Source organism: Neocloeon triangulifer, unplaced genomic scaffold (assembly GCF_031216515.1).
Source record: "Neocloeon triangulifer isolate White Clay Creek 2 clone unplaced genomic scaffold, ASM3121651v1 ptg000013l, whole genome shotgun sequence".
Classification (NCBI taxonomy): Eukaryota; Metazoa; Arthropoda; class Insecta; order Ephemeroptera; family Baetidae; genus Neocloeon; species Neocloeon triangulifer.
In genome coordinates this window covers 2,068,261-2,092,992 of record NW_026775555.1, presented here as the reverse complement: position 1 = coordinate 2,092,992, position 24,732 = coordinate 2,068,261, and the positions used below count along the sequence as shown (strand labels likewise).

The window sequence follows — 24,732 nt, the reverse complement described above, 5'->3', positions numbered from 1 at the left end:
GCGCGCCATCTGTGAGCTCGCCCGAAAGCTCTCGGTAGGGTTGTTGTTTTCTTCGTCGCGCGGCACTCCCTCTGCGTTGGTGTGCCTCGATTTAATTTAATTCGCAGCCTCCGCGAGCCGCAGTGGTTATTTAAATTTCAATCAGCTGCTAGGCTCGCACCAGCATCTAGGGAACTCACCACCTGTCAACCACTGGGAAGAGCCTGACAGCCGCTTTCACCGCGACTCCTCCACCGTACGTGAGCTTGGGCTGCAAAGTTTTGCGGGAAATTTCGGAAAATGTCGATTTGAAACGGTCGCGTTCTGCGGGCCTTTGGGAATGCGGGCGCGATCGAAGCCTCGGCCAGGGGCGCCGGTTTTGGCCGAGTCCAAATTCGCCACCAAAGAAAGATTTCGAAAACGTCGGATTAATGTGTTTGACGTCCAAGTCTTAAAATTCATTTATAATCGAGGCAAATTTTTTTTTCAATAATTTTTTCTTTTGAAATTTTATTTCAGTTTATTCCATGATTCAAAATTTAATGTTTTATTGATATTCATTGCAATCGACTCGTAAACAACTAAGATAATAAAGATATTTATGTATTTGTTTGAGAACTTTTTTTACTAAAAATATTGTTTATCATTTTTAAGATCTGATCTCTAAGCGCTTTGAATTTCATAATTGTAAAATAAACTAATTGCAATAAATTGTGATAAATTTTGTTTTTAATTATATTATAGAATTTAAATAATCTACCAAAGATTAAAATAATTGTTAAAAAAATTGATGTATGGAGTTTTTAATTTATAAATTATTAGTTAATTTTTATATTTTAATTTGATTTTTCTAACATTAATTTATTTTTATCCATTTTTTTTTTAATTTATCACTATATTTGGTAGTATTAAAATCAGATAAAATTATAAAATATTTATGTATGAAAAAAAATAAAATCATTTAAATCATTTATTTATGTTTTTGCTTCTTTCAGGCGTTCCCAGCATGTCCGACGAGGATTGTGTGCTGGACCGCTTAATCACCTTAGCTGAAAAACCATCGGAAAATGTTCCATCTCTGAGAGCAACCCTGGCCCGGCTCCACAGCAGAGTCGCTTCTCATGGTAATTAAAAAAAAATTAATTTAAGAAAATCCTTTATTTAATTTTGAAAATTTTAACTTCAGATACAAGCATTCGTGCCAAATTAGTGGAAAAATTCTGCAGGCCTAGTTCTGGCTACCTCGCGCTCCTCCTCTCTCTTCTGGATGTGAGTAAAAAAATTGCAGATTTTATTTTTAAATTATTTAAAATGTTGTCAAGCGCAAAATTTGTCGCCGTACGCGTGAAATTGTCCTGCACTAAACTTGTTCCGAATCACCTATGAAGTGAAAACACAAAACTTCGTGTTTGGATTTTAGAGCGGCGCCTTATGCGGAGTCACGCTAAATTATTCCATGGTGTCGTTCCGCACGCCATCATAATATGGTTAAGGGTGTGCATCTTTATTGCTGACAAAGCAATTCGCCTCTTTTGTAGTCACGGAGACAAAATTGAATTCAATATTTGAAATGGAAAAAAAGCCAGAAATAATTTAAGTCTCAAATGGAGCCAAGCGTCTCTCAACGCGCAACTTGAGTGCTCAGAAATAACTTTTGAAACGGCAGTTATCACCCTAAGTGCATCCTTAGCCTCGGAGCAGGATCAAGCAATCTTGAGTTGCGTCTGCTCGACTAAAACTTCTTGCTCTATTTCCAAATGAATGCGCACAAAATTTTGTTGATCTAGATTTTTGCAATAAATTTTAAAAAGCAAAAAATATTTCGAGAAGTTTCGCCGAAAGCTGAATTTCCTGAGAATGAAAAGCCCATTTCCTCTTCAAACCATATAAAACGAGTAAAAAAAGTGGTCTGGTGTTCCATTCACCTTTGAATCGGGGCCGATTTGCATGAAATCAATGCACCCACCTGCCCTGGCCGCCGCCAAACCTGGTCGAGCGGCGCACGCGAGGCGCACACTTTGAATGAGCCGAACACGCAGCCGACTCTGATTGATTGACAAGACCATGGTGTGCGGCACATCCCATTTATTATTATCATCATTTATTCATTTTGACTCGTGGCGTGATGCTGAGACACGATTACTCTGAGCGATTCACCAATTTAAAATGTGTGTTGTCAAGTGCACTGACAATTCGAAAAAAATTGATTAAAATTAAATCTGAAAAACCGTACTGGAAAAGCGATTTTCTGCAAAATTGTGTTTGTTCAGAGAAAAATCGAGGCACGCGAAGTTTGGGAAGAGGAAAAAAAATCGTTCTCGCTGCTTTAGTCAAAGGCACGCCATTTTTCAGTCCATTCAGTAAGAAGAAAGACTTGGCGAAAAAAATTATTTTGATGAAAATCATGAAAATGAAAGCTTAAATGCAAGGGAAAAAAATATATTATTATAAAATTTTATTTTTATGTTAATTCCTCAGGATTCTTTTGTTAGAAGAAAATGACACTCAAGGAGATGATCATGGAAGTCACAAGATTGGGCTTTTCCTCGTTTTGAAAATTGTTTTTATTCATAAACAAAACGGCTCTAACAGTTTCAGTCACGGTCTACGACCTTATCTCATGAGCATAAGAAGAATAAAAAATAAGTTATATACAAAGTTGATTAATTAAAATTTTAAATATTTACATATAAAATAAGTGTAATAATTGTAAAATTGAATTAATAATTAAAAGAAATTACATAAAAACAATTAAATAATAATAATTAATATAAAAAATTATTTCGTAACATTAATAAATAGATTAAAATTAATTATAAACTAATTATTTTTATAAAATATAATTAAAAAAAATTTAATATCAAACAATATTATCAATTTTGAATTTAAATTTAAATCTTAATTATTTATATATTTTTTTTATTTGATAATTTAGAAAACAACTATTTTTGAATCCACCATTCCAGAATAATACTCATTTATAGTTTTCCTCGGTTTTTCTTTTTTATTAATATCAATTATTATTATTTTTTGTTAGTTAAATTGTTATGAAAAACAAAATAGTATGTACATACAAAATGAATTGACATTTTAAAAGAAAGAAAAGACAATTGTTGATCAAAACGTCACCGGCATTGGCAAAGTTTGCAAATAATTCAAGTGTTTTTGCAAGTTTTTTTTCTTTCCCCTAAGAGTCTTTGTATACATAACTTTGCTTACATCAGATCAACTCTTATAACATTTGCTTTTTTCATCATTGAACAAATTTTATTGCCGCAAACAAAATTGATCAATTTTCAATAACTATTTATGAGGTCAAGTGCACAACATTATGCGCCGTTCTCGAATGTACACTTGGCGCTAGAAAATCATGTCAAGTGCACCTCCTACAACGCGTACAAGATCGATTCGGAATTCTGGTCGTCTGACAGCATAAAAACAGAGAATGCGAATTTTTGTGTCGAAACAAAGCGTGTGTGTTTCGATCCTGGTGCCGCAGGATTGTCGCGATTTTGGTCGGTTGCCCGCGCGCGCCGAGCAAACGAGCCTCTCTGGCTCAAGACGTGCACCTCCGCACGCAGAAGTAAATAGAAAAGCGGACCGGCCTACTAATTATATATGTTCGCACTCTTTTACACTCGCTTGCAGAATCTTCTTTATTTTGTTTCTCTAATTCGAGCCCAATTAATTTCGTCACGTGTGAAATTGGCGTAATTTATATCTGCGAGCGGTTTGTTTTGTTCTTCGAATGAGAGATAAACTGACCAAGAGGGGTGATTAAGGTGGAATGAAATTATACGCTTAACTAGGTTGACAGTTGGCAAACCTGAGAACGGTTAAGCATGCCCAAATCAATTTAACAAAATCTTAAATTCAAGGGACTTTTTAATTTATTAACCAAGATGAATAAATTATAATAATGAAATTATATTTTTATTCAAAAACAAAACCACCAAAACTACCAGTTTCGGTCACGGTCTGCAACCCTATTTCATGAGAAAATTAAAAAAAAAAAATTAGAAAACACTAAATTTTAAATCTGTAAGTAACTTTTGGCGTTTTTTCAATTTTGCTGATTTGTTTTTCTTGCTCATCAAATAGGGTCGCAGACCGTGACCGAAACTGGTAGTTTTAGCGGTTTTGTTTTTGAATAAAAACAATTTTTGCAACGAGCCCGATCTCTTCACTTCCACAATTATTTCCTTAAGCCTCGAGTGTCAATTTTTCAAAATAAATTTTTAATTCATGTTTTAACTTCTTCCACTCTTTTAAAGTAGATGAAACCTTCTACAAAATGTTTTTCAAATCCTTCAAATTTTAATGGAATACAATAAAACATACTCAATTTGTTTCAAATAGTATAAAAAAAGCATCATTTTCTAATTTTTAACTCATCCGAACGGAATATTTTCAGTCGTTCGGACCCTATTCATAAAACAATAATATTTTCTAAACGGCTTGTTCAAACATTTTGAAAATTTGTATTCGGATGCAAAATGACAAGGCGCATCTAATGGCTATCTTGGATTTTTTGTCAGATTGCCTATTTTCAAGGGGCATAAAACTTTATATTTTGACCTTTGGCCAGGGTCAATGACCTTTGACCTAGAAACTTGCTGACCATTGAAAAAAGATACCTTGGTTCATTAACTTCAACTTCCCCTCAAGGAAATTAAAAAATCTTCACCCAAATTAATTTGGCAGCAGTTTTAATAAACCCTTATGTTTCTCCGGCGGCCATATTGGATTTTGAAAAATATGAAAAAATTTCATTACTTGAGAATTGTACGAACCAAATTATGAACTCTCATGATATTTGATTATAGAAATCAATAAATTCTAAGCGCTCTAAAATTGGATTGATTTTCTCCGAAACGAGAAAAATGCAAAAAACCACGTTCAATTAAACTTTTCTCAAAAATTTATGGGGTGACCCCCAATTTTCTGGTGCCAAATCTGTAGCAGGGTTATCAAGGAACATGTTGGTGGGTCACACACCTTTGCCAAAGTTAGTTTCGTTTACTTAAAATGGGATTGAATGATTTTCATAAAAAATTGTCCATAAGCGAACCATGTTAAATTCAAACGCGTTTTTCTCAAAAATTTATGGGGTGACCCCCAATTTTCTGGTTATCAAAATGATCCTTATGGCCTAAACTATCAGTTTCTGTGGAGGATATTGCTGCCCTAAGGTGGTACCATCCTCTTTAAAAATTGAAATTTAATTTCATTTTATTAAAATTTGAACAAGCAATCAATTTTTCTATAGGATAGAATGGTTCGTTTGCTTGTTCATCAAAAGACAAATGGAAATAATTCGAATTATTGGCCTTGCTCCATTCCAAAGTTTCCAAACAATATTATAAAAAGTGGAATTTATTATTTGGTAAAAATTTCTGCGAGAATTTTGTGGAAAATTTATTTAAATTCGCTTTGCCACAACTGCATAAATTCCTCGTCAGTCTATTTACTCGCGCTCTCAAGAGATTTACGATGGTGTGAGTAATGAGATGATCCAATTAATCAAGCGGGTGGCGCCTAATTAAATCAGTACCAAGGCCAAGTGCAGTTAAGCGCGCCAAAACGACTTCATTTTGGGCCAACCTTAACCCATTGACAGACGAAAATGCTTTTCTTTTGAAGAAGAAAACTTGATTGAATCGTTTTGCTACTTTTAATTATTTAAATTGATATTGAAACATGTTGTAGTTAATTTAAACGAAGAAAATTAAATTTAAAAAAATTAATTTTCGCTCGAAATTTATTTAATAAATTAACATTATTTTAAATCATTTTTTTTTACTCCCAGTCACTTTGGCACAAAGAAGAATGCAGAGGAAATAAATTCACCAATTAACTTCATCGCGTCCTCTCAGAAGTCTTAAGCCAGCAGGTGACAAAAAGTCAACACAAAGAGTGAATGATTCGCGAGAACTCTTGGCATTTTCGTCTTGATATATTTATTACATGTCTTCGGAGAAAACAGATTTATCGCGAAAATGGTTTGGAAAAGTGGCTTTTGAAGGACGAGAGCGTCGGTCAAGCCAAGAATTGTTTAACGTCAAAATAGAATTCAGAGTACTTTGACAATTAGAAAATCTCTGAACCGCGTTCCACTTTTAATTAACTCTTCTAATTAAGTGACTCGTTTTAAAAAGTCTAAATAATAATTATGGTATACTTCATGAATCAAAATAGATTCAGACATTATTTTAATGCAATCTAAACAATTTTTTCATGAAACCCAAAAATAATTTTGCAAGCTTTTTTGCCAATTGCCCTCATCAGATTCTTTCAAAAACATTTAAGTCATGTTGCGTGCATTTTATTTATTTTAAAAATAATCATGGAAATGAAGAGATAAAATTTTTTTTTATTCAAAACAAATTTGCTTTAGACTAAAAAAAAAAACATTTCTTTAACGGAAAAATCCCGATCTCTTCATTTCCATACGATCATCTCCTTGAGTGTCAACTTCTTCAAACAAAATAAAAATAATCCAGTTAAAATAAATTCGCTCTTAACATTTTCGAGCAAAGATTGCTCTCGTCTTGGACGGTAATTATGTCCCGATGGTAAATAGCCCGAAATATCGCGAGTGGGCGCGGCGCGCTCTTTTCTGATGACTTGATGAGCGCGGTCAAAAGTGGTCTGGAGTAATCTCGCGACGGCTGCCAAAACGCCCTGTAATAATAACTTTTTTGCAAACTCTTTCTTTCTTTCTTTCTTTCTCGCCTGTCCTATAGAAAAAGCGCCGCCTCCGTTTTCATCAAAAATAATTGCAAAAAGCACCGCCCTTGGCCGCCTCGCGCAAAGTCAAACTTTCAATTAAGCTTTTGCTCGGGGTGGTGTGAACGAACTAATCGATTCAAAATGCAATCCGAGGCACGCGCGTGCAGCTCGCTTTTCGCTCTAAATTGCTCATGATCGAGAGCTCACTATTTTCTTGACCTTATTAAAGTGCCTATTGATTGATTGATCGACTGCTCGTCATGACATCGCTACGAAGCGCAACGTCTGCTTCTGATGATCGCGTGTGCATTGTCTCTGACAATCAGAGTCAACATTGTACTTCAAGTTCCGGTTTCTAACGTTTCCTTATACCGTGAAAATTTTAATTTAGAGAGCTCTTCATTTGGTGAAATGAGAGTTTTCAAATTTTGCTAATTTTTTCCATCGTCAATAAAATAATTTTTAATTGTTTTGTATTATTCATCAAACTTCTATGAATATAAAATTGATAAAAGTGAAAATTATTTGTTTATTTTATGTGAAGAAGTTTTTTTGGATTCATTTTTATCATTACTTGATTGATTTTGGAAAATCGACTATTTCCATAGGTCAGGGGCGCACGTTTGGGTCAATATATCTCGGCTTCCATGCGTGCTAGAGACAAACACGGGGATGATTCTGAAAGCTGATAAAATTTCCAATCTCTTTCCCATGCATCGCAAATTTCCACCACTACAAGTTTTTTCCGATGAAATGATTTTTACCACAAAGTATGCAACCCGCAAAAAATATCACAATATTCCTGTCATTTAATATGCAAAAAAGCTCCAAACATGATCCAATTTTTACTAAAAAATGATATAAAATAAAAAAAAAAAATCTTCAGACAACATAAATCCACAGTCAAAGAAGTGCAAAGTTTGAATTGAAACCTTAAAATTTAAAAGCAAATTCATGATCATGGAAGTGACAAGATTGGTTTTTTTTCCTTGGCTGTCAAAGTTGTTTTTATTCAAAATAAAAAAATCTACCAGTTTCGGTAAATTTCTGCGATTCTATTTCATGAACAAGAAGAAAAAATTATTGGCAAATTTAAAAACAACCACATATTAAAATAAAAATTCAAAATCTAGTTAAAACTAACAAATTCAAATATTTAGAGCCAATTGTTTTTTTTTAATAAAAAGCAATTTTTACAACGAGGAAAATCTCTTCACTTCCAATTAAAAATTAATTTTAAATTATGAAACATCCTAATCCAATGAAAAGAAAATGTTTCAAGCACGTATTTAGAGAAAACAAAGATTGACCAAAATTATCAATGTTTATCTCCATTGAACTTTCAACAAAACGGTTTGAAATTTCCAGTTATTTTAACTGGTCTCTGAAGTAAACACACAGTTTTGACGAGCAAAGCTATTAAGCGAGGGAAATTTGCTCTGCTGTCAAAACATTTATTTTTAGAGTTTACGGCGCGGACGAGCCGCTTGTCAGTTTTCTCGGCGAGCGCCAATTGCGCGCATGGAGCATTTCTTGGGGTTATATTGAGATTCATAGCAGGGTGGCTATTAATTCGAGAATGAGCTGGCAATTAAGAGAAAGTAGCGGGTCGTCGACTGAAGCGGGCGGGGACGCGCAGCGAGATAATCAAAGTGCCTCATTGTGCGTCTGGCCAGTGGCCAATTTGTGCATGTTGAGACTAACTCGCAGACAGGTGGTGTTCATTAAACTTCGCCAAACCTGAAAATTTATTTCAAAATTTACAAAGTACCGCGATTTAAATTATAGTCAATCTTAAATTTTAGCTAATTTTTTAATAATTTTATTTATATTTCTGGCTGATTATAAAATATAATTTCAAATAAATAATATTTTCATTTAAAAAAAGAACAAACATTGATTATGGTATTTTTAAATATACATTTTATAACTTTGCTTAATTCAGGGCAAAATTTGCAAAATTCAATCAAGGGGAAATTTAATCTGAACAAAATTGAGCTGTGGGGAAATAAATTAACTTGATTGTGAGTAAATTGAGGGCTTACAACTTGAAATATTCCAATAATAAAATTATATATTTGTCAAAAGATCTCTTTTTTTTTTTTTAAATCAGGAGCTCGAAAATCTTTTCAGCGACCTTGTGGGTCAAGCGCTTTCTTTAATGTTGCAAAAGATTGATGCGACGGGACAGCTGGAGCGCCACTAAATTTGAGACAAATGTGTTAAACAGGGAGAGTTTTCACATTCAAAAGGGTTAGATTTATTTTGATATACACTGTGTTCAAAGCGGTCTATTTCGAGCCGGTGGAACCGTCTTGTAAACGCTGCATCTCTTTTTAATTAATTTTAAGAGCGAGCCAAAAGTTGATGATTCCTAATCTGCGGGCGATTTTTCAGGGCGTGAAGGACCACCCATCACTGTGCAGCGTTGTGGGCATCTTGCACGAGTGCTGCGCCCCAAAATCAGCAGGTCAGTAAATTAAGAAAATCTTCCTTTTTTTAATTTTTTGGTTTCGAACAGAAAGAAAATTAAAATTTTTAATTTAGGTTCGGACAAGGGTGGCAAGAAAAGCAGCAGCAATGCAAGGGTGGTCGCCACAGAGCAATTGGTGCAGTTGGGAGGCACCCATGCTATCCTTAAGCTGGTCATTCACGTTGTTAAGGATTCCAGCTCGAACCAGCAACAATCGTCCACCCCCGCTTGGCCACATCAGTTCACTCATGACCTTTTGTGGCTTCTCGCTCACCTGGCTCAGAGGGGTGCGTTTCAAATTTTACTAAAATAACTTCCATTTTATTTGGAAATTATTTCAACTTCATTCAAAATAATACAGAGATATTCAGAAGAATTTTTCCAAATTTATATTATATTTTTTACTGGTGATTTATTTTTTTATTTGTTCATATTATGCTAATCTATAATCATAGGAATAAGCATTTTTCTCGTTCTCATTAAAAAAAACATTGATTATAAATACATTTTTAATAAATTTCCAAAATCTAATTTAAAAAAGTAAAGATTCTTGACTTTCTTTGTTTCCGTGTCTAATGAACTATAAAATTGTTTCAGATGGCAAGTTTGCCTTGAAATGCAGAACCATGGGCGCTCTGAAGACATTGCATATACTTTTGAAGAATTACGTCTCCAGCTCGAAACTTCTGTATCCACTTTTGATGATGATGAAATATTTAGCAAGAAATGGTAATAATTCGCTAAAAAATTTTTCATACTTGATTAATTATGTTCAATTTTTTCAAAAGGAATAACTTCCAAGCTGTTAATTAAAGATGGTGTGGCGCAAACCTTAGAAGTTACTCTTACCTCTCTCGGCTTAACCCCTCATCCCAGACTGAGGCTATGCATTGAAGTGATGAACCACCTTGCCAAGAACCGTAATTTTCTCTTCATTGTTATTTAATGTATCAAATATTTTCTCTTTTGTCTAATTGTAGCTATTTTCTGTGGCAAACTTGCTCGCACTCAAGTAATTCACATTCTACTGCGCTTGATCGAGAGATGTGATCATCAAGAAGGCAAACTGCAGATTAGGATAATCTCTTCTGTCCTCTCGACGCTCTACAAAATGTGTGCCTACAGTATGTATTTCTATCTAATTTTATATTCTCAGTAATATCTACATTTTTTAAATTACAGAGGCTGGGCGTGTTGTTTTTCGAAGTCACAATGGACTGCAAATTATGCATTCTTTCTGCACATCTTGCCCTGACGAGAAGAACAGAGACGCTCTTGTTGGCAGGGCCAGTGAAGTGATCTCAGTTTGCTTAGAAAACAGAGCCCCACTTCTTGCAGAGAACACGATGAGCCCTGCTAAATTCCCTCTGCCTGTTCCACTAACACAAATATATTGCCAAGGTTATATTTCATTAATTTTATCCTGAATTCTGACAAACAAAAAATTTATTTTATTCTAGATGATAGGAGTGGTTCCTCATCTAGAGACACAACTCCCAACTCCGACGAAGACAAAATTGGCGAAGAAGACTGTTTGCTTGCAGAGGATATTATTGACGAATCGTGCATAGAAGATAACAATGTGCTGCCGCAGATTTTGCTGCGTGACTTAGACGATTTGAAAAGCTATTCCAACTTCTTTGAAGAGCAGGTTGGCTCGCCGAGGTCGTCGAGAGGCTCGAGTCTTTTGGACAGTGATGATGAAGAGGACACGTCTTCCGCAAGCAAATCAACCAAGAGTTCCATGCTGTCCGAGTACAGAGCGTTGAACCCCACCGAGACTTTGAAGCATCTAAGAATACTCTCGAAAATTCGATCCGGGACTGATCCTTTTAAAGTTTATTTTTCCATTGCGTCAAAAGTGATCTCTGTTATTCCATTTGTGAAAGTCGCCTACCCCGATATGGTCGGAGCCGAGTCTGTCAATGTACCTGAGCCACTTTATACAAAAGATAGGAGAGTTTGCAGGTATTTTTTAATTTAAATATATATTGCGGCGCAAAATTAAAACAATAATTTACAGAAGCAAATTGATGCAATGCATTGAAAAGGGACTCCGCCCAGAGCAAGGCATGAGCAGGGTTGTCTATGATGTCGACTCGTTGGTTAATTCTGCCAGGAGAAACTCTTACTCTTCAGAAAGGTACACAAATTTAATACTATTAAAATTTTCAATTTATTAAAAAAATTATAGGATGTTGAGCAACTGGGATGAGAGTCGTCTGGGCAAAGAAAATTCCGATGTGAATCACCTCATGTTTGAGTCTCGCTTTGAAAGTGGAAACCTTCGTAGAGCAACACAGGTACATTTGATGATGCCACACTTTTTTTCGGGCTTAAATTTTTATAAACAAATCCTCAGGTTGGTGCTTTAGAGTATGACTTGATTTTGATGCCCGACGTCAACTCGAGTAAACACCATCAGTGGTTCTACTTTGAAGTGAGCAATATGAAGGCAGACCTGCCGTACACATTCAACATTGTTAATTGCGAGAAGCAAAACAGCCAATTCAACTATGGTACGTACTTTATATGTGAAAAGGTTGATTACATTAAATCACTTTATTACAGGCATGAAACCCCTTTTGTTTTCTGTATTCGATGCCATTAATGATCAAATTGGATGGGTCAGAGCGGGATCTGATATCTGCTACTACCGCAACACATACCTGAACCAGACTGCAGGAGGGAAAGTCAAACCGTACCTGACAACAAGTTTCACCATCACATTCCCGCATTCGAGAGATGTCTGCTACATGGCGTACCACTACCCTTATCCGTACTCTCGAATGATTGTATAATTTTTTATCAAAGTGAAGTGCACTCTAATTTAAATTGAGTAATTCTAGATGCAACTGTGGAATTGGGCTCACACAATCCAACCCAGCATAGTGTTCAAAGTGCAGCAGCTTTGCTATTCGCTCAACGACAACGAGGTGCCCTTGCTGACCATCACCAATCCAGACTCGGTTTCCTCTCCTATCCAGGACAGGGAGATTGTGATACTTACTGCCAGGGTGCACCCTGGCGAGAGCAACGCCTCCTGGGTCATGGAGGGCACCCTGCAGTACCTGCTCAGCAACGAAGAACAAGCCGACAGACTGAGAGAAAACTTTGTCTTCAAAGTCATACCCATGCTGAATCCGGAGGGAGTCATCAACGGATGGTAAGTACAAATTTTGGATAATTTAAATCAAGCAAGTGGAGCAAATATTAAGTAGAACACTTTTATTCTTAAATTAATTGATGATTTTGAGAGCTAATGATGCAGTTAATCGACCATTTCAAACATATATGAGATTCCTAGAGCACAAATTATTTTGAATTTAGAAGAGACTAAGCTAGTTCCTTTGCCAGTTGACGGGCCTGGTTCTTTCTAGGGGGAAGAGATCTTCAAGTCTTTTGGGCTGCATTGGTTGTTGTTGGTGTTCGGGTGAGCTGACCGTCTCTTCTTCCGGAGACGACGCCTCGATGTGCTCGTCTTCGTGGACGCTGCTGACGTCGTACTCGCCGTCGGCTGTGGTCTCGTCGGTGGTCTGCTCGGAGTCCTCAGCCTCTTGTTCCTCAGCAGCGGCCAACTCAGTCAGAGCCTCCAGTTTGTGATCGTCGTCTTCGGGGGCCACGCTGTTGTGCACGTACGGGTAGGGGGTGGTGGGGCGGTCGTAGATGTTTGGAGGAAGGGTGGAAACGGTGGTGGAAATGATGGGTTTGCTGAGGAAATTTATTCCCTTTAAGAGAAATTTATTTACTTTTGCTCGCTGCCCGGCAAGCATTTGCAGTGCTTGCCAGGAGTCGATTATGAAAATGAATCGTTATTTTCTATTTTGCCAGAAGGGAGTGCAGAGATTTGACAAAAGTGCGGATGAATAATTTTGAAGATCGAGGTGCAGCTCGAGAAATGTTTGTACAAAGCAAGGAAGGTAGCCTACTGCGGGCTCACCTGCTTACCCCTGTGTGGCGGACACGGGGATGGAACCGTAGTTGTAGTAGTAACACCTGGTCTGCTCGCAAATGAAGTCCTTGACGGCGCCGCAGTCGCTCAGGGTCCACTCGAGGTTGGCGCCGCTCAGGGACACGCAGCTCTTGCCCAGGGCGCTCACGTCCCTACTTGAATCAGAGCGACTCATAATTATAGTGACGAGCACAAAGAGAGTTTTGACTCACAGGTGGCGGGCGGCGTTGATCGAAGGGTCAGCCTGGTCGATTTGGCTCTCGTGGTTCAGGTAGTTGAAGGTGGCGTTGAAGGGCAGGCCGGTGCTCATCCACAGGAGCATCGAGGTGCCTAACTTGTTGCCAGAAGTCCAGAACTCGTATTTGTTGAGACCTTTAATGGAAGTTATAAAAATTTAAATATATTTCCGATTCATAAAAAATTAATAATAATGGTGATTTTAATTTAAAGTCGGCTTTTCCTCAATGGGTTTTGAGAGTTGTTTTTTATTGATTAAGAAAAACTAAATAACTCATAAAACCAATTGACCAAAAGCCGATTTTAAATTCCAATCACCAAGAATCAACCCTCGTCGATTGTGAAATTCTATTACAAAAAAATTAATTAATTATTTGAAAATGAATTCGGGAGGAAACTTTCCAAAATAAGTTTTAATCCCGAAATATACTTGAAAAATTTCAGTGAAAATTTTAAATTTTGCTGCCATCCACACAAAAAAACCTTGAAGTGAAAATACAGTTTTTCTTTTCAAATGAGATATTTCGTTTTTTTTTTTTTTAAATATCTGATCAGCTTTTAACTTTAATTAATAGGATGCTGTGCTTTTCAATTATGTTCGCTTACCGGCATTCTTCATGTACTGCGTGAGCGTGTCGGCTTTTTCTTTTGTCTCGAACGAGGTGAGTTGCAGACCCAGCGAGCGGCAGTACTGATAAGCAAGGAAATAATTGAGCTCCGGAGCGTAAGGGTTCAGCCTCGAGATGAAATACTGGGTGCCGTCCAACTGGATCGTCGAGATTCGTTGGCCTGCGAACAGGTTGAATGAACACCTTTCAAACTTTGTTTTATAAAAGGAGAGGAAGACAGATAGAGAATTTAGCAAAGAATAAAAACTCCTCGGCGGCTCTTTTTTTATGGTTTTATGTGATCCTCTCAGAACTGTGAGCTTATTGTTAGCTGAGAGAGCGGAGGGAAATGGAATTTAATGCTCAACACAGAGGAACAAAGCCTCAGTGTGGCGCCGCTTGGCAAATATTTACCAACGCGCTGAGAACTCTCTTTAGTTGTTTAGGGGAGCCTTTTTTAGTACCAGGGAGTGCAAGAAATGAAGATTTCAAAGGAACAGTAAAGCTTCCAACTTGTTCTAGAAATTTTTTTCAAATATTTCAAAGTTACTTGATTAGTGAATTTTTTATTTTAAATAATCAAAATAAAAATAAAGTCTAGGATGAATTTTCGAAGTTCTATAAAAATTAGGGGAAAAAAGAAATTAATTAAAGATTGAATTTTATAAGATGCAATCATTAATTTCCCAATCACTTACTGTTGGTCGAGGCGACGGCCAAGACGATGATGAAGGCGGCAATCACACGCATTTTTGTGATCCTGCGACGAGCTTTCCTGAAGATGCACTGACCAGGGTACCGCCCTGCACTCAGGTTTTGTTTCCTTCAGAGTCGCAGGTAGAGGGGAGCGAAGAAGAAGCCGCGCGAGCTCATCCCTTTTGCCTCTCCGTTGAAATTTATAATTTCGTAGCTATATAAAAATTCGCTCTCCTGCACGCCACTTACTTTAAATCATTTTCCTCTCTTCGGCGAGTTGTTTATTTTCCTCCTCCTTTGGCGAATTTGAAAAGCGCACGGTGCTGTTTGCAATTATTTACGACATGTTTCCGGGAAAACCCGCGGGCAAGTAAGTGGCCACAGCAAATTTGATTCGCGTAAAGTAAAATATAAGAACAAATAATCACGCCTGACTTACATAAAATTTGATTTTATATAAAAGTAAAACAAATTTCCATTCATTTCTTCTATCATAATATTTGATGAAGTCTTTGTTTGTTTGTCCAAATTTTTACAATCAAAATTGTTGAAAACATTTTATTCGAAAAGAAATGAATTGTTGGACAAAAGGGCACCACTAGCAAGAATTTTGCTAAAACTTCCGAGATCAAAAAGACCCAATCCGCCGCAGTGAGCCTTGATTGACTTGGTTTTCGTTATCACTTCATTAGCTGCATTTGAATTCCAGCTCTATAAAATTGCAAATTAAATTATGTAACACGTGGAATTTTATTTATGTAATTAATTTTTGTACTTGTGTATGAAATTTAAGTTTAAATTATTTATAAAGATATAATATAATTTTAAAATTATTTTTTTATTCTTAAAATATATTGTTAAATGATTTATTAACAATATTTTTTTGATTTAAACAATTTGGTAAAAATTTAATAAATAAATTGTAAATAAATTAAATCTTTTAGTACTAAATTTGTTGTAAATATTGCAACATACAATTTAAAATTTTTTAATTTGAAAGGTTGTTATTTAATTTTTTGTTCACTTGTAGATTTGTGATCTGCGAATTCAATGATTTCACTTGAAATTTTTTGAAGGGAATTTTCTAGAGAACTTTTAAGCGGTGCAAGAAGTGAAGACGGTATAAAAGATTTCATAAAAGCTTTTCTTCTTCGGTTGCCTCTTCTCTTATCAAGCAGAAGCGGTGCTGAATCGCGCAGCCATAAAACACAATAGAACTTTTTGCCAAGTGAGATGCATTTTCATAGCCTGCGCTGGTCGAGCACAAATGAAAAGCGGTGTTTTATTGCATCGGCCAGAACAATGAGTACAAGCGAGAGGCTCTTGTAAAAAGCGCGCATATTGCCATAAATCGCTTTATATATTCCTCCTGCCGCGCTGACTGAGTGTGTATGTATGTAATTTATACACCATGACCATTTCGGCCCTGAACCTGCCGAGGCGCAGGAGAGGATATTCGATTTTTTTTTTCTCTCCGCGCGTCAACATTTTACAACGGATGGCCAAGCACGGTGGGAAAGCAAAAACTCTCCGCGAGACGAAGACGGCGCGATTGCAGGAATTTGGCAGCAAAAAGCAGAAGAAAAGCTTCAAAACTTTATAAGAATTAAAAATTGAAAAAGAAAAAATCAAGGGTGCTGAGTCACATTTTTGCTCAAACTTGCGCCGGACGTTAACACTCTCTTTCCTTTCCAAGTCCGTGGCTGCGGCAACAAAGTGTGCAAATGCGCGTGCATTGGAAATTTAATTAAGACACATGCATGAATGATGGGATGCTGCACCTTAAGGGGTGTGAGCAGTTTTCGGTTCCATCATTAGAATTCTTAATCATTTCGACTTTATAAAAACTTAAATTTAAACCTTTATTAATTTGCAAGAGAAGAAAATGGAAATGGATATCAGGCTTTTTCCTCATTGCAAAAATGGGTTGAAAAAATTATCTCAATCCAATTCTTTCTGTTCTCACATACCAATATGAGATTTACGCCACTTGATTATCTTAGTTCCAAGGCAAGTTTCCTAAATTTTTATCAAAAAATTTTCAAAATTGCGGGTTTTATGGGACATTTTGAATAAATAAAAAAACGCAATTATCTCGGCTTCTAGTGGAAGTAAAACAATTTTCCGGGTATGGTTGAGCTCGTCTCAGCAAGTTCTACAACTATTCTGTTAAAAGCAAAATTGTATATCAAAGGTCAAGGTCAATTTTTGTGAACGTAAATTTTCAAACTCAAAATTGAGAACCAGCCAACCATTTTAAATAAATTTTGAGAGAGCCAAACGATTCCTCGTGAAATTTTAACGTAATATATGTCAAAACTGCGATGAGGTTATTTTTTGATAAATTTAAAAATAAATAAGAATATTAAAAAACATGGTTTTTTGCAACTCCGGAGGCAGGGTCAACATTATAATCGCCTTTAACTTCGTCCCTGATGATTTTAGGTAAAACTTGATAATCACAAAAGTTGATCCCCACGTCAAGATCAATCGAATGATGTATATTTCAATGACCTTTGGTGACCTTCAGGTCAAAGGTCACCCAGGTCGGAGAACTGAGGTCACCTGACCTAGATGTATGATATGTTTTTGAAAAGGTAAAATAAACCCCATCCGCCGACTTACTTTTTGTTCCAATAAACATCTTTTGATAAAAAAAAGTAATGGTCTTGGAAAAAAAATTTGTCTCAAAAACTATTCAGGACCAAAAAGTCATTGATCCCAATTTTTTTCATCAAGTGTGGCACATGGTTCAAGGAGCTCGAGAATTTTGTTACAAGCAGAATTATTATTATATTCACAGTTTTTTGTTACAAAACTTTTGTTCGAACAAAACTGTGAAGAGTATTTAAGTCGGAGGCAATTTCATTATTTCATTATTGCCCGGCAGCGTAGAATCTTGATCGTTTTTGATATAATATCGCGTGTGCTTTGGACAAACTCGTGCTTTCCGATTGATGACTCTTCGCAACGAAGGTCGTCGGATCGCTCTTTCGCGCGCGGCTGATATGACCAAAAGCAAAGAAGAAGAAGAACACGCTGCTTTTTCTCTCGCTCTCTGTCATTATTACAGGTTATTAAGTGTATCGCCCTTGAGCTCTCGTCTCTATCCCAGATAATAAAAGCATTTTGTTTTCTTTTTTGATCGTTTTCGCTTTCGTGAAGATGGTATTCTTTGAAATTGGTGCGCGCAGCATTTTGATTTATGAGGGCGATTACTATATACTTTGGCGGAGGAAATGAGATAACTTTTTTGTTAATACTTGGAAGGATAAACAACAATCGCCCTTCGTTTTTCTTAATTTTCGCTCCGACTGCATTTGCGCATTGTTCTGCGCGCGGGCTTAAATTTGCGCTGCGGATGCGAGACAAAAAGAAGGTTTATTTCTTAATAGTTAAAAAAAAAAAACAATGATCCTCGTAGAATTTGTTATTTTGATATTGGATTAAATTTGAATAAACTCGACGTGATCCGAATAATTATCCGTGTTCCGTCCTCGCCGCCACGAGCTGCGATCGACGGTATTGTCCACTTTTGTATTTCGTTTTACTGCATCCTTTCGGCGCGAGAGTGTGACTCATGCTTGTTATTTCCAACTGACGTCTTCTGCAATTTTCCCATCATTTTTAGCGCGTCCTGCACTAAAATAAGCCGACAATGGGGACTTGTAACTCCTCCAAGGTCAACTTTTTACCATAAAAATTAATACCAAAGTTTTGAGGGAGAAAAAAACTTTACTTTTGGTACAAATAATTCAATGAAATATGAGGAATCAGGTTTAAAAATGGCCAGAACTATATTTTTGTTCCAAATCAGTTTTTTTGGAAAAAAAATTAAAAACAAAAAATATAATTTTCTGACCTCCAAGGATGCACGCAATTTCAAAATGCTGCGATCATTTGCGATCAAATATTTTTGTGAAAAAAAAAACACATTTTTAAACGTTTTTGTATCAATTTAGGTTTCAGAAAAAGGAGTCTCAACAAAAATGTGTGTTAGCAAATGAAAGGTTTCTCTACCAAATGACCAGAAGTTCCAGATTTAGAATTAAATTTTCCCAGATGAAGCATAAAAATTGTTTTTTCGCAATTGCGATTATCTTTTCAAAAAGTGGTGCGCTCGTAATCGCAGATCGCTTTTGCGATTTTTTCATTCTTGGTGAGCCCTGTGACGCCCACAAATAATTTTTATTCTTAAAGCACTTTTTGTGAAACTTTTAGGATTCCTTGTACACAAGAAATAATTTAAAAAAAATTAACGAATAATGTGATTTCATGCAAAAATTGTGAATATTATTCGCTTAAAAATGAATTTATTGATATTCAAATTTCAAATTGGCAGTTTTCTTATTTGTTTGAAGAAGTTGACACTCGAGGAGATGATTATGAAAATGAAGAAGTTGGGCTTTTCCTTGTTAGAGTTTTCATGATTCATTACAAAAAACAGATCCGTTTTCTTAATTAAAACTTCATTTTTCATTAGTTTTATCATCCGAATCAATTAAACTTTGCCTATTTTAAGCGATTTGGGGCTAGGATCAGAAATATTGAAATTAATTTAACTTTTGAAGCAAATGAAAATAATGTAGCATTGCTGAGCCGTATAAGAACTTAATTCAATGGCGACCTTTTGGTCCTTGAAGCTTTGCACCGTGAAATCACAACGATTGCATTCACGAGATGCATTCTTTTCGCTCGCCGTGTGCGGCATTCCACGTACACTTCGTGCGCGCAATTTTATGTCCGTCTCCGTTATTCCGACTTCCAATTAAATGTCCATTAAAATGTCAAGATTCAGATTCGAAAAGCCTTGAATTAATTCCTATCTGGTATGTACAATAGAGTTTCCTCCACCAAGAAAGGAAGAAGAAGTGAATTTGTTTTATTTTCCTTGTGCTGGCTTTTTTCACATTGTATGCTAAACACAAATTGCGAAAAAGAAGGAAGAGGATTTTATTTATGCGGCGTGAAAACTTTTCTGTCCTGCCACTCGGAATCGGGTAAAAAATTGGTGGAAACCGTTTGAATTCCAACCACGGTCGCCGCGTTTCCAGAGGTTTCGGAATAGAGGCGCATTTTTTTCTGTGTTTGTCGTGTTTGTTTTCTGTTGGGCAACTTTCTCTTTTTTAAATTCACGTCAGCCTCTTCTTCTGCTCTTGTATAATTCAGGAAAAACACCGAGCGCGTCTACCTGCTGTTTGTTGTGAGGTAATAAATATATTTCGGGGTTGACGCCTAAAATAATAACAAGGCTGAATGCACTTCTTCTTCTTCTTCTTCTCGCTGCAACATTCCAGACTGCCAAATAACAATAAAATATTATTTAATGCGGGCGCGGAAGGGTTGAATGGGAGTTCTGGGAACGCATTCGTGATTCAGCGTCTGGGGCCTGTCTCGGGGGGTGATTTATGGCCACCGCCCGCCGCCTCACTACACCATTGGTAAATTATTTCATGCACCACCTGGACCAAGGTCAGATTGTATCCTTTTCACGAACGCCAGATTTATGCGGCCGGGGAGGATGAGCTGCGCGGTGTATTAAATTTTTCCTCAACCTCAGCATCCTGGTTCAATTAATTATCATATCGTGAATTCAAAACAAACATAAATCCAAACAAAACTCTCTTTATATGAAAGTAAATTTGATAAGGTTGGAAATATTTTCTTGCTAAATACGAACAAAAAATTTATAATTTATTTAATTTATTTTATCAATTCTTATGATAATTTCGCACATAAATTAATAACTTTTGACCCCAAAGATTTAATTTTTAAAACAAAGTTAAAATAATTTTTCAAGGATGGACAAAATTGCAAAAGCGATCACGAGCGCACCAATTTTTTGAAGAGATGATCGCAATCGCAATAAGAAAGTCATGCGATCATTTGCGATCACGTAAAACAATTTCAATGCTTAATCTGTGTGAATTTAATGCTAAAACTGGAAGAAAAACTGTCAAATTTTGGTCATTTGGTACAAAAAGTTTCTTTAACAAAAATGTTCCATTGTGCCAAGTCGTTTTTCTGAATTCCAAATTTATTTAGAACCGTTCAAAAATGTGTAGTTTGTTATTCCAAAATAAAATTATTAGATAGTAAAATTTGAGATCGCGAACATTCTTGTAATTTTGGACAAATCAGTGATGGGTATTTATTGTTTAAAAAAAATTTAATAATGATGTAAGCAGGTTAATGGTTAATGTAATGTCAAGAATATGGTGTCTGAAAGTTTCAAAATTTTATTTTATATTAAATACTTTGATTAAATTCACGTTGTCTAAGAAAGGTATTACAGGCTTTTTAAGCTTTTTTTTTAATTTTTACATGTAGATTTTATCAAATAAATACTTATAATTTCATTAAAACTTTTAAATTTCAATGGAATGAAATATTTAAAAAAAATAACAATCTGCAAGTCTGCAAGAGTGAAAATAATTTTGCAGAACCTGCAGGAATGTCTCTCGTCGTCCCCCCTTTCCTCACAACATCCTCTTACTTCCCCTTTCAGCGAGGAAAAAAATGCGATTGCAAATAACGTAAAGTGGCCGAAAAAGCGGATGCACTTCCTCGCGGTTCATTCATCGCGCGTACGCACGGCGCTAATTAAACAATCGGCTTTTTTTTGTCTGCTGCTTTCATCAGCGCTGCAAGACGAAAAGTGCCCACACTTCCTGCGCCGAACAGGAAGAAAGCCCCGGCAGGTCATTTGTCCTTGAATGGTCAGGTTCGCGACACGAGGGCGCGTGCGAATTTAATTACGCCGAGCAGCGGGAAGCAAACGTTCGTTCATTAGTATTCACGCCTGTCGCGGCTCCTTATCGCGCGCCACTTCCTCCCGTCCCAACACTCGGCGCACAAATCTCCTTTCAACGTGCTTCAAATTCTCTCCTTTTCCCATTTTTCTAGAATTATATGCAATCATTAGAGAGAGTTAAAATTTACTTGTATAAATTTGGGAAATTTTTGTTTGATTTTTAAACATTATTAATAAATAAAAGTACCGGAAAAATGGGAAAAATTGATTTTATTCAAGTCAATTCATTTATTTTTCCGCAAACAAAGTCAGAACGATCAATTTACTAACATAGATTTGCCATTTATAATTGAAATTATTGAAAAGAAAAAAACGTACGGTTTATTTTATTTATTTTGTATTTTTTTTTTTTTTATAATAATTCAGGACTTTCTGGTGCTCAAATTTAATGCCATACTTAAGATTAATTTATATCAAAGACGAAGATTTTTATTGAAATAAAATTTTAGCACTCGCCCCAGAGATTTAACGAAGCGAATTGATGACTGCGCATTAAAATTCGTTCATTTTATTCTCTTTGGAAATATTTTTTGCGCCTCGCAAATGACGGAGCCGCACATGCAAAGGTCGAGGACCGATTTATTGCCGCTCATTTAGAGTTCTTTGCACCAATGCGAGCATATTTGCATACATTTTCTTCGCGCTCTGATTTTTTTCTCTACTCTATTTGCTTTTTTAATGCATAATAAATAAATAGGAGTTTAATTTATTTGACGTGAATAAAAGGCGGGACAATTTCAGAATTACAAAATTTAATTGGAATTTTCAATTTTCGTTTCAGCCATCGATGCGGCCTGACTGACGAGGACCTCAATCGCAGGTGGAGTAGACCGGATCCGACCTTGCATCCTGTCATTTTCAACGCTAAGGTATAAGAAATGCTTTGAATTTTTCATTCAAGTAGTTACTTTGAAATTTGAGTTTGGCGATTTCTGCACAATATTTGTAAATATTCGAATTACAAAATTATGAAAAAATAAAAATGTCTGGGTGTTTTTTTTCTCTTACTGAAAAACAGCAAATTAAAAAAAAAAAAATAACTGGAAAAACAACTACAAAAATTAGTGAAATGTATTTTGTTTTCCCTTGCAAAAGTACTTGAATTTGTTAGTTTTAAGATTTTTATTTATTTCTTTTTTAAAATGTGGTGTTTTTCAATTTTGCTTATTTTTCTTGCTCATGAAGCAGGAATGTGACCGAAACTGGTAGAGACGTTTTGCTTTTGAATAAAAACAATTTTTACAACGAGAGGAAAACTTTGCATATTTATATAATTATATTTTAAAATTTTACTTTTAAAACTACTTGTAAATATAAAAAAATATTAAAAAACTAGCAATAAAACGGTGTTGCAAGTGAAAAAAATTTTAAAAAATGCTTCAATTAAAAATAGAATATCTGTCGAAGACGCCGGTTTACAAGAATTTGAACCACAAATCAGGGTTACATAATATAAACCGTGTCAATTGTGTTTCAGGGTCTAATTGAGTATTGCTGCCGAGTGCTGCAGCGCATTCCGTACTTCTACTGCGACCTGCACGGCCACTCCAGACGCAAAAACGTCTTCTTCTACGGCTGCTCGCACGCGGGCAGTTGGAATGCCGCCGACCGCACCGTGCCAGAAGACCCCACCGAATTTCTGGTGCGAATTTTAATTTGCCAGCCGCACACCTGACCAGAAATTTTAATGCCGATATTAAATTTTAGCTGCTGCCACACATTCTGCAGCAGACGGCGCCGGCCTTTGCCCTCAATCACTGCAACTTCAGGGTCGAGCGCGCCAGGGAGTCGACGGCCAGGGTCGCCCTGTGGAGGCAGCTCGGCATCACCAGGAGCTACACCCTGGAGAGCAGCTACTGCGGATGCGACCAGGGCCCTTATCAGGTTTCTAAAAATTATAATAAAAAATTAGTAGAATCTAAAATAAGCACAAGCCGTTAATTTCCTCAGAAATTGACTCGTCTTGTAACAAAATAACAAATTTAAATATTAATTTAATATTTTAAAATGGATAAATGAAATTAAAATTTTTAAATTAATTTACAGGGATATCACCTGGGCACGGCTCACCTTCATGAAATGGGGCGCAACCTGTGTGAGGCTCTCGGAACTTTGTTTGACGACGGATGGAAACTTAAGCTGGTTTTGGCCTGCAGCTCCCCCCAGTCATTTGCAAATGAGCAACCCCATAGGTGTTTAAAAATTTTCATATATTTTTATTTATTTATTATTATTATTTTTTTTAATCAGAATTAAAATATATGATTTTTTGCACTTTTTGAGAATTGGCATTTTTTCCCTTGGTTTTTTTCACAGCTTGCCGGAATTGTAATTGTGTTCCTTTGTTGTATTTTTTGTCACAGATCTCGTCCACTCAGTGTTCCCAATGTTCAGTAATTATAAGATCCCGTCAGAAATGTAAGTCAATCTGAGAAAAGAGACGTTTTCATTAATCGAGTGGATTTTTTTTAATAATATTGGACTTTGCCGCAAAAAATTAACTATGCCTTTTAAGATGTGAATAATTAACATAATCAAAATCAAAATGGACTCTTCTCACTGTTATTGTTGCTCCTAGGGTCGTTGGTGGAATTGCTGGCCTCGGTGGTGTGCGCACAGCTGAAGAGGATTTGACAAATCCCTCGGACGAAAGTGACTACGAAGAAGAATATCACGCCGTCAACGAGGGACACTAACCAATATATTTGTTCTTTGAGAATGTTCATGAAATATGTTTAATATGCTAATTTTAAGTGCTTACAAATTCCATAATGGACAAAATATTAAGACATAATTGTAGTTTCACGAGACGTATTATTATTGTTGCAATTTCCTCAAGCTGGAGTTAAAAGTTTTTCACTTAATAGTTCATAGTCTACGATGTAAGATGTAAGTGAAGAGAATGTTTCTCACAGTTATTCAAGTTTTATTCCAGCTTACTTTGTAAGTTGTGCAACATTCATTGCTGTAATTAAGGAACATGATTAGATCTCATGTGATTTTACTACGCATAAAATATATACAATTTTAGCGGATTTTAAGCTAAATTTTTGTGATTTGTTTTTGGTACGCTGCAAATTTCAATTTTCTTGTAGCAACTCCAAAGTTTTGTGATTTCAATTGGACAAATTTTTGAAATGCTTTATTTTAATTGCTAATCATAGTCAAGCACTGCAATAGCAATAAGAAGGAATATCAGTGTTAAATTAGATTTATTAATTAATAAAGTTCAGATGCTCAA

The 24,732-nt window shown here is 36.0% G+C and overlaps 2 protein-coding genes across 7 annotated transcripts; one reads left to right on the top strand and one right to left on the bottom strand.

Annotated features, from left to right (window-relative positions):
• Window positions 1-17: 17 nt before the first annotated feature.
• LOC132199073 (cytosolic carboxypeptidase 1-like) lies at window positions 18-24,732 on the top strand. The gene is made up of 20 exons (XM_059623487.1): window positions 18-235; window positions 975-1,103; window positions 1,166-1,248; window positions 9,109-9,181; window positions 9,259-9,471; window positions 9,782-9,913; window positions 9,973-10,104; window positions 10,165-10,308; window positions 10,367-10,585; window positions 10,645-11,152; window positions 11,208-11,327; window positions 11,379-11,487; window positions 11,547-11,703; window positions 11,756-11,979; window positions 12,034-12,350; window positions 22,273-22,360; window positions 22,969-23,133; window positions 23,199-23,375; window positions 23,538-23,683; window positions 24,070-24,732. Exons 2-20 carry the CDS (start codon window positions 986-988, stop codon window positions 24,185-24,187), a joined length of 3,243 nt encoding a protein of 1,080 aa, XP_059479470.1. The 5' UTR covers window positions 18-235; window positions 975-985; the 3' UTR covers window positions 24,188-24,732.
• LOC132199076 (uncharacterized) lies at window positions 12,391-14,835 on the bottom strand. Of its 6 annotated transcripts, none has more exons than XM_059623493.1 (5): window positions 14,680-14,835; window positions 13,980-14,162; window positions 13,349-13,508; window positions 13,133-13,291; window positions 12,391-12,895 (listed from the first exon to the last, which is right to left on the bottom strand). In XM_059623493.1, exons 1-5 carry the CDS (start codon window positions 14,729-14,731, stop codon window positions 12,526-12,528), a joined length of 924 nt encoding a protein of 307 aa, XP_059479476.1. In that variant the 5' UTR covers window positions 14,732-14,835; the 3' UTR covers window positions 12,391-12,525. The 6 variants fall into 6 exon arrangements, with proteins under 6 accessions (XP_059479476.1, XP_059479477.1, XP_059479479.1 ...); XM_059623494.1 differs by having other exon boundaries at window positions 13,133-13,288; XM_059623496.1 differs by having other exon boundaries at window positions 12,756-12,895; window positions 13,125-13,291.

Excerpts from the sequence above, each read along its gene's own strand:
- LOC132199073 (XM_059623487.1), top strand. The coding sequence starts at position 986 with ATGTCCGACGAGGATTGTGTGCTGGACCGCTTAATCACCTTAGCTGAA. Across the intron at positions 10,105-10,164 it reads GAACCACCTTGCCAAGAACC|CTATTTTCTGTGGCAAACTT; the intron begins GTAATTTTCTCT and ends GTCTAATTGTAG. Across the intron at positions 10,309-10,366 it reads CTACAAAATGTGTGCCTACA|AGGCTGGGCGTGTTGTTTTT; the intron begins GTATGTATTTCT and ends TTTAAATTACAG.
- LOC132199076 (XM_059623493.1), bottom strand. The coding sequence starts at position 14,731 with ATGCGTGTGATTGCCGCCTTCATCATCGTCTTGGCCGTCGCCTCGACC. Across the intron at positions 13,509-13,979 it reads GCAGTACATGAAGAATGCCG|GTCTCAACAAATACGAGTTC; the intron begins GTAAGCGAACAT and ends CTTCCATTAAAG. Across the intron at positions 12,896-13,132 it reads CCCGTGTCCGCCACACAGGG|CAAACCCATCATTTCCACCA; the intron begins GTAAGCAGGTGA and ends AAATTTCCTCAG.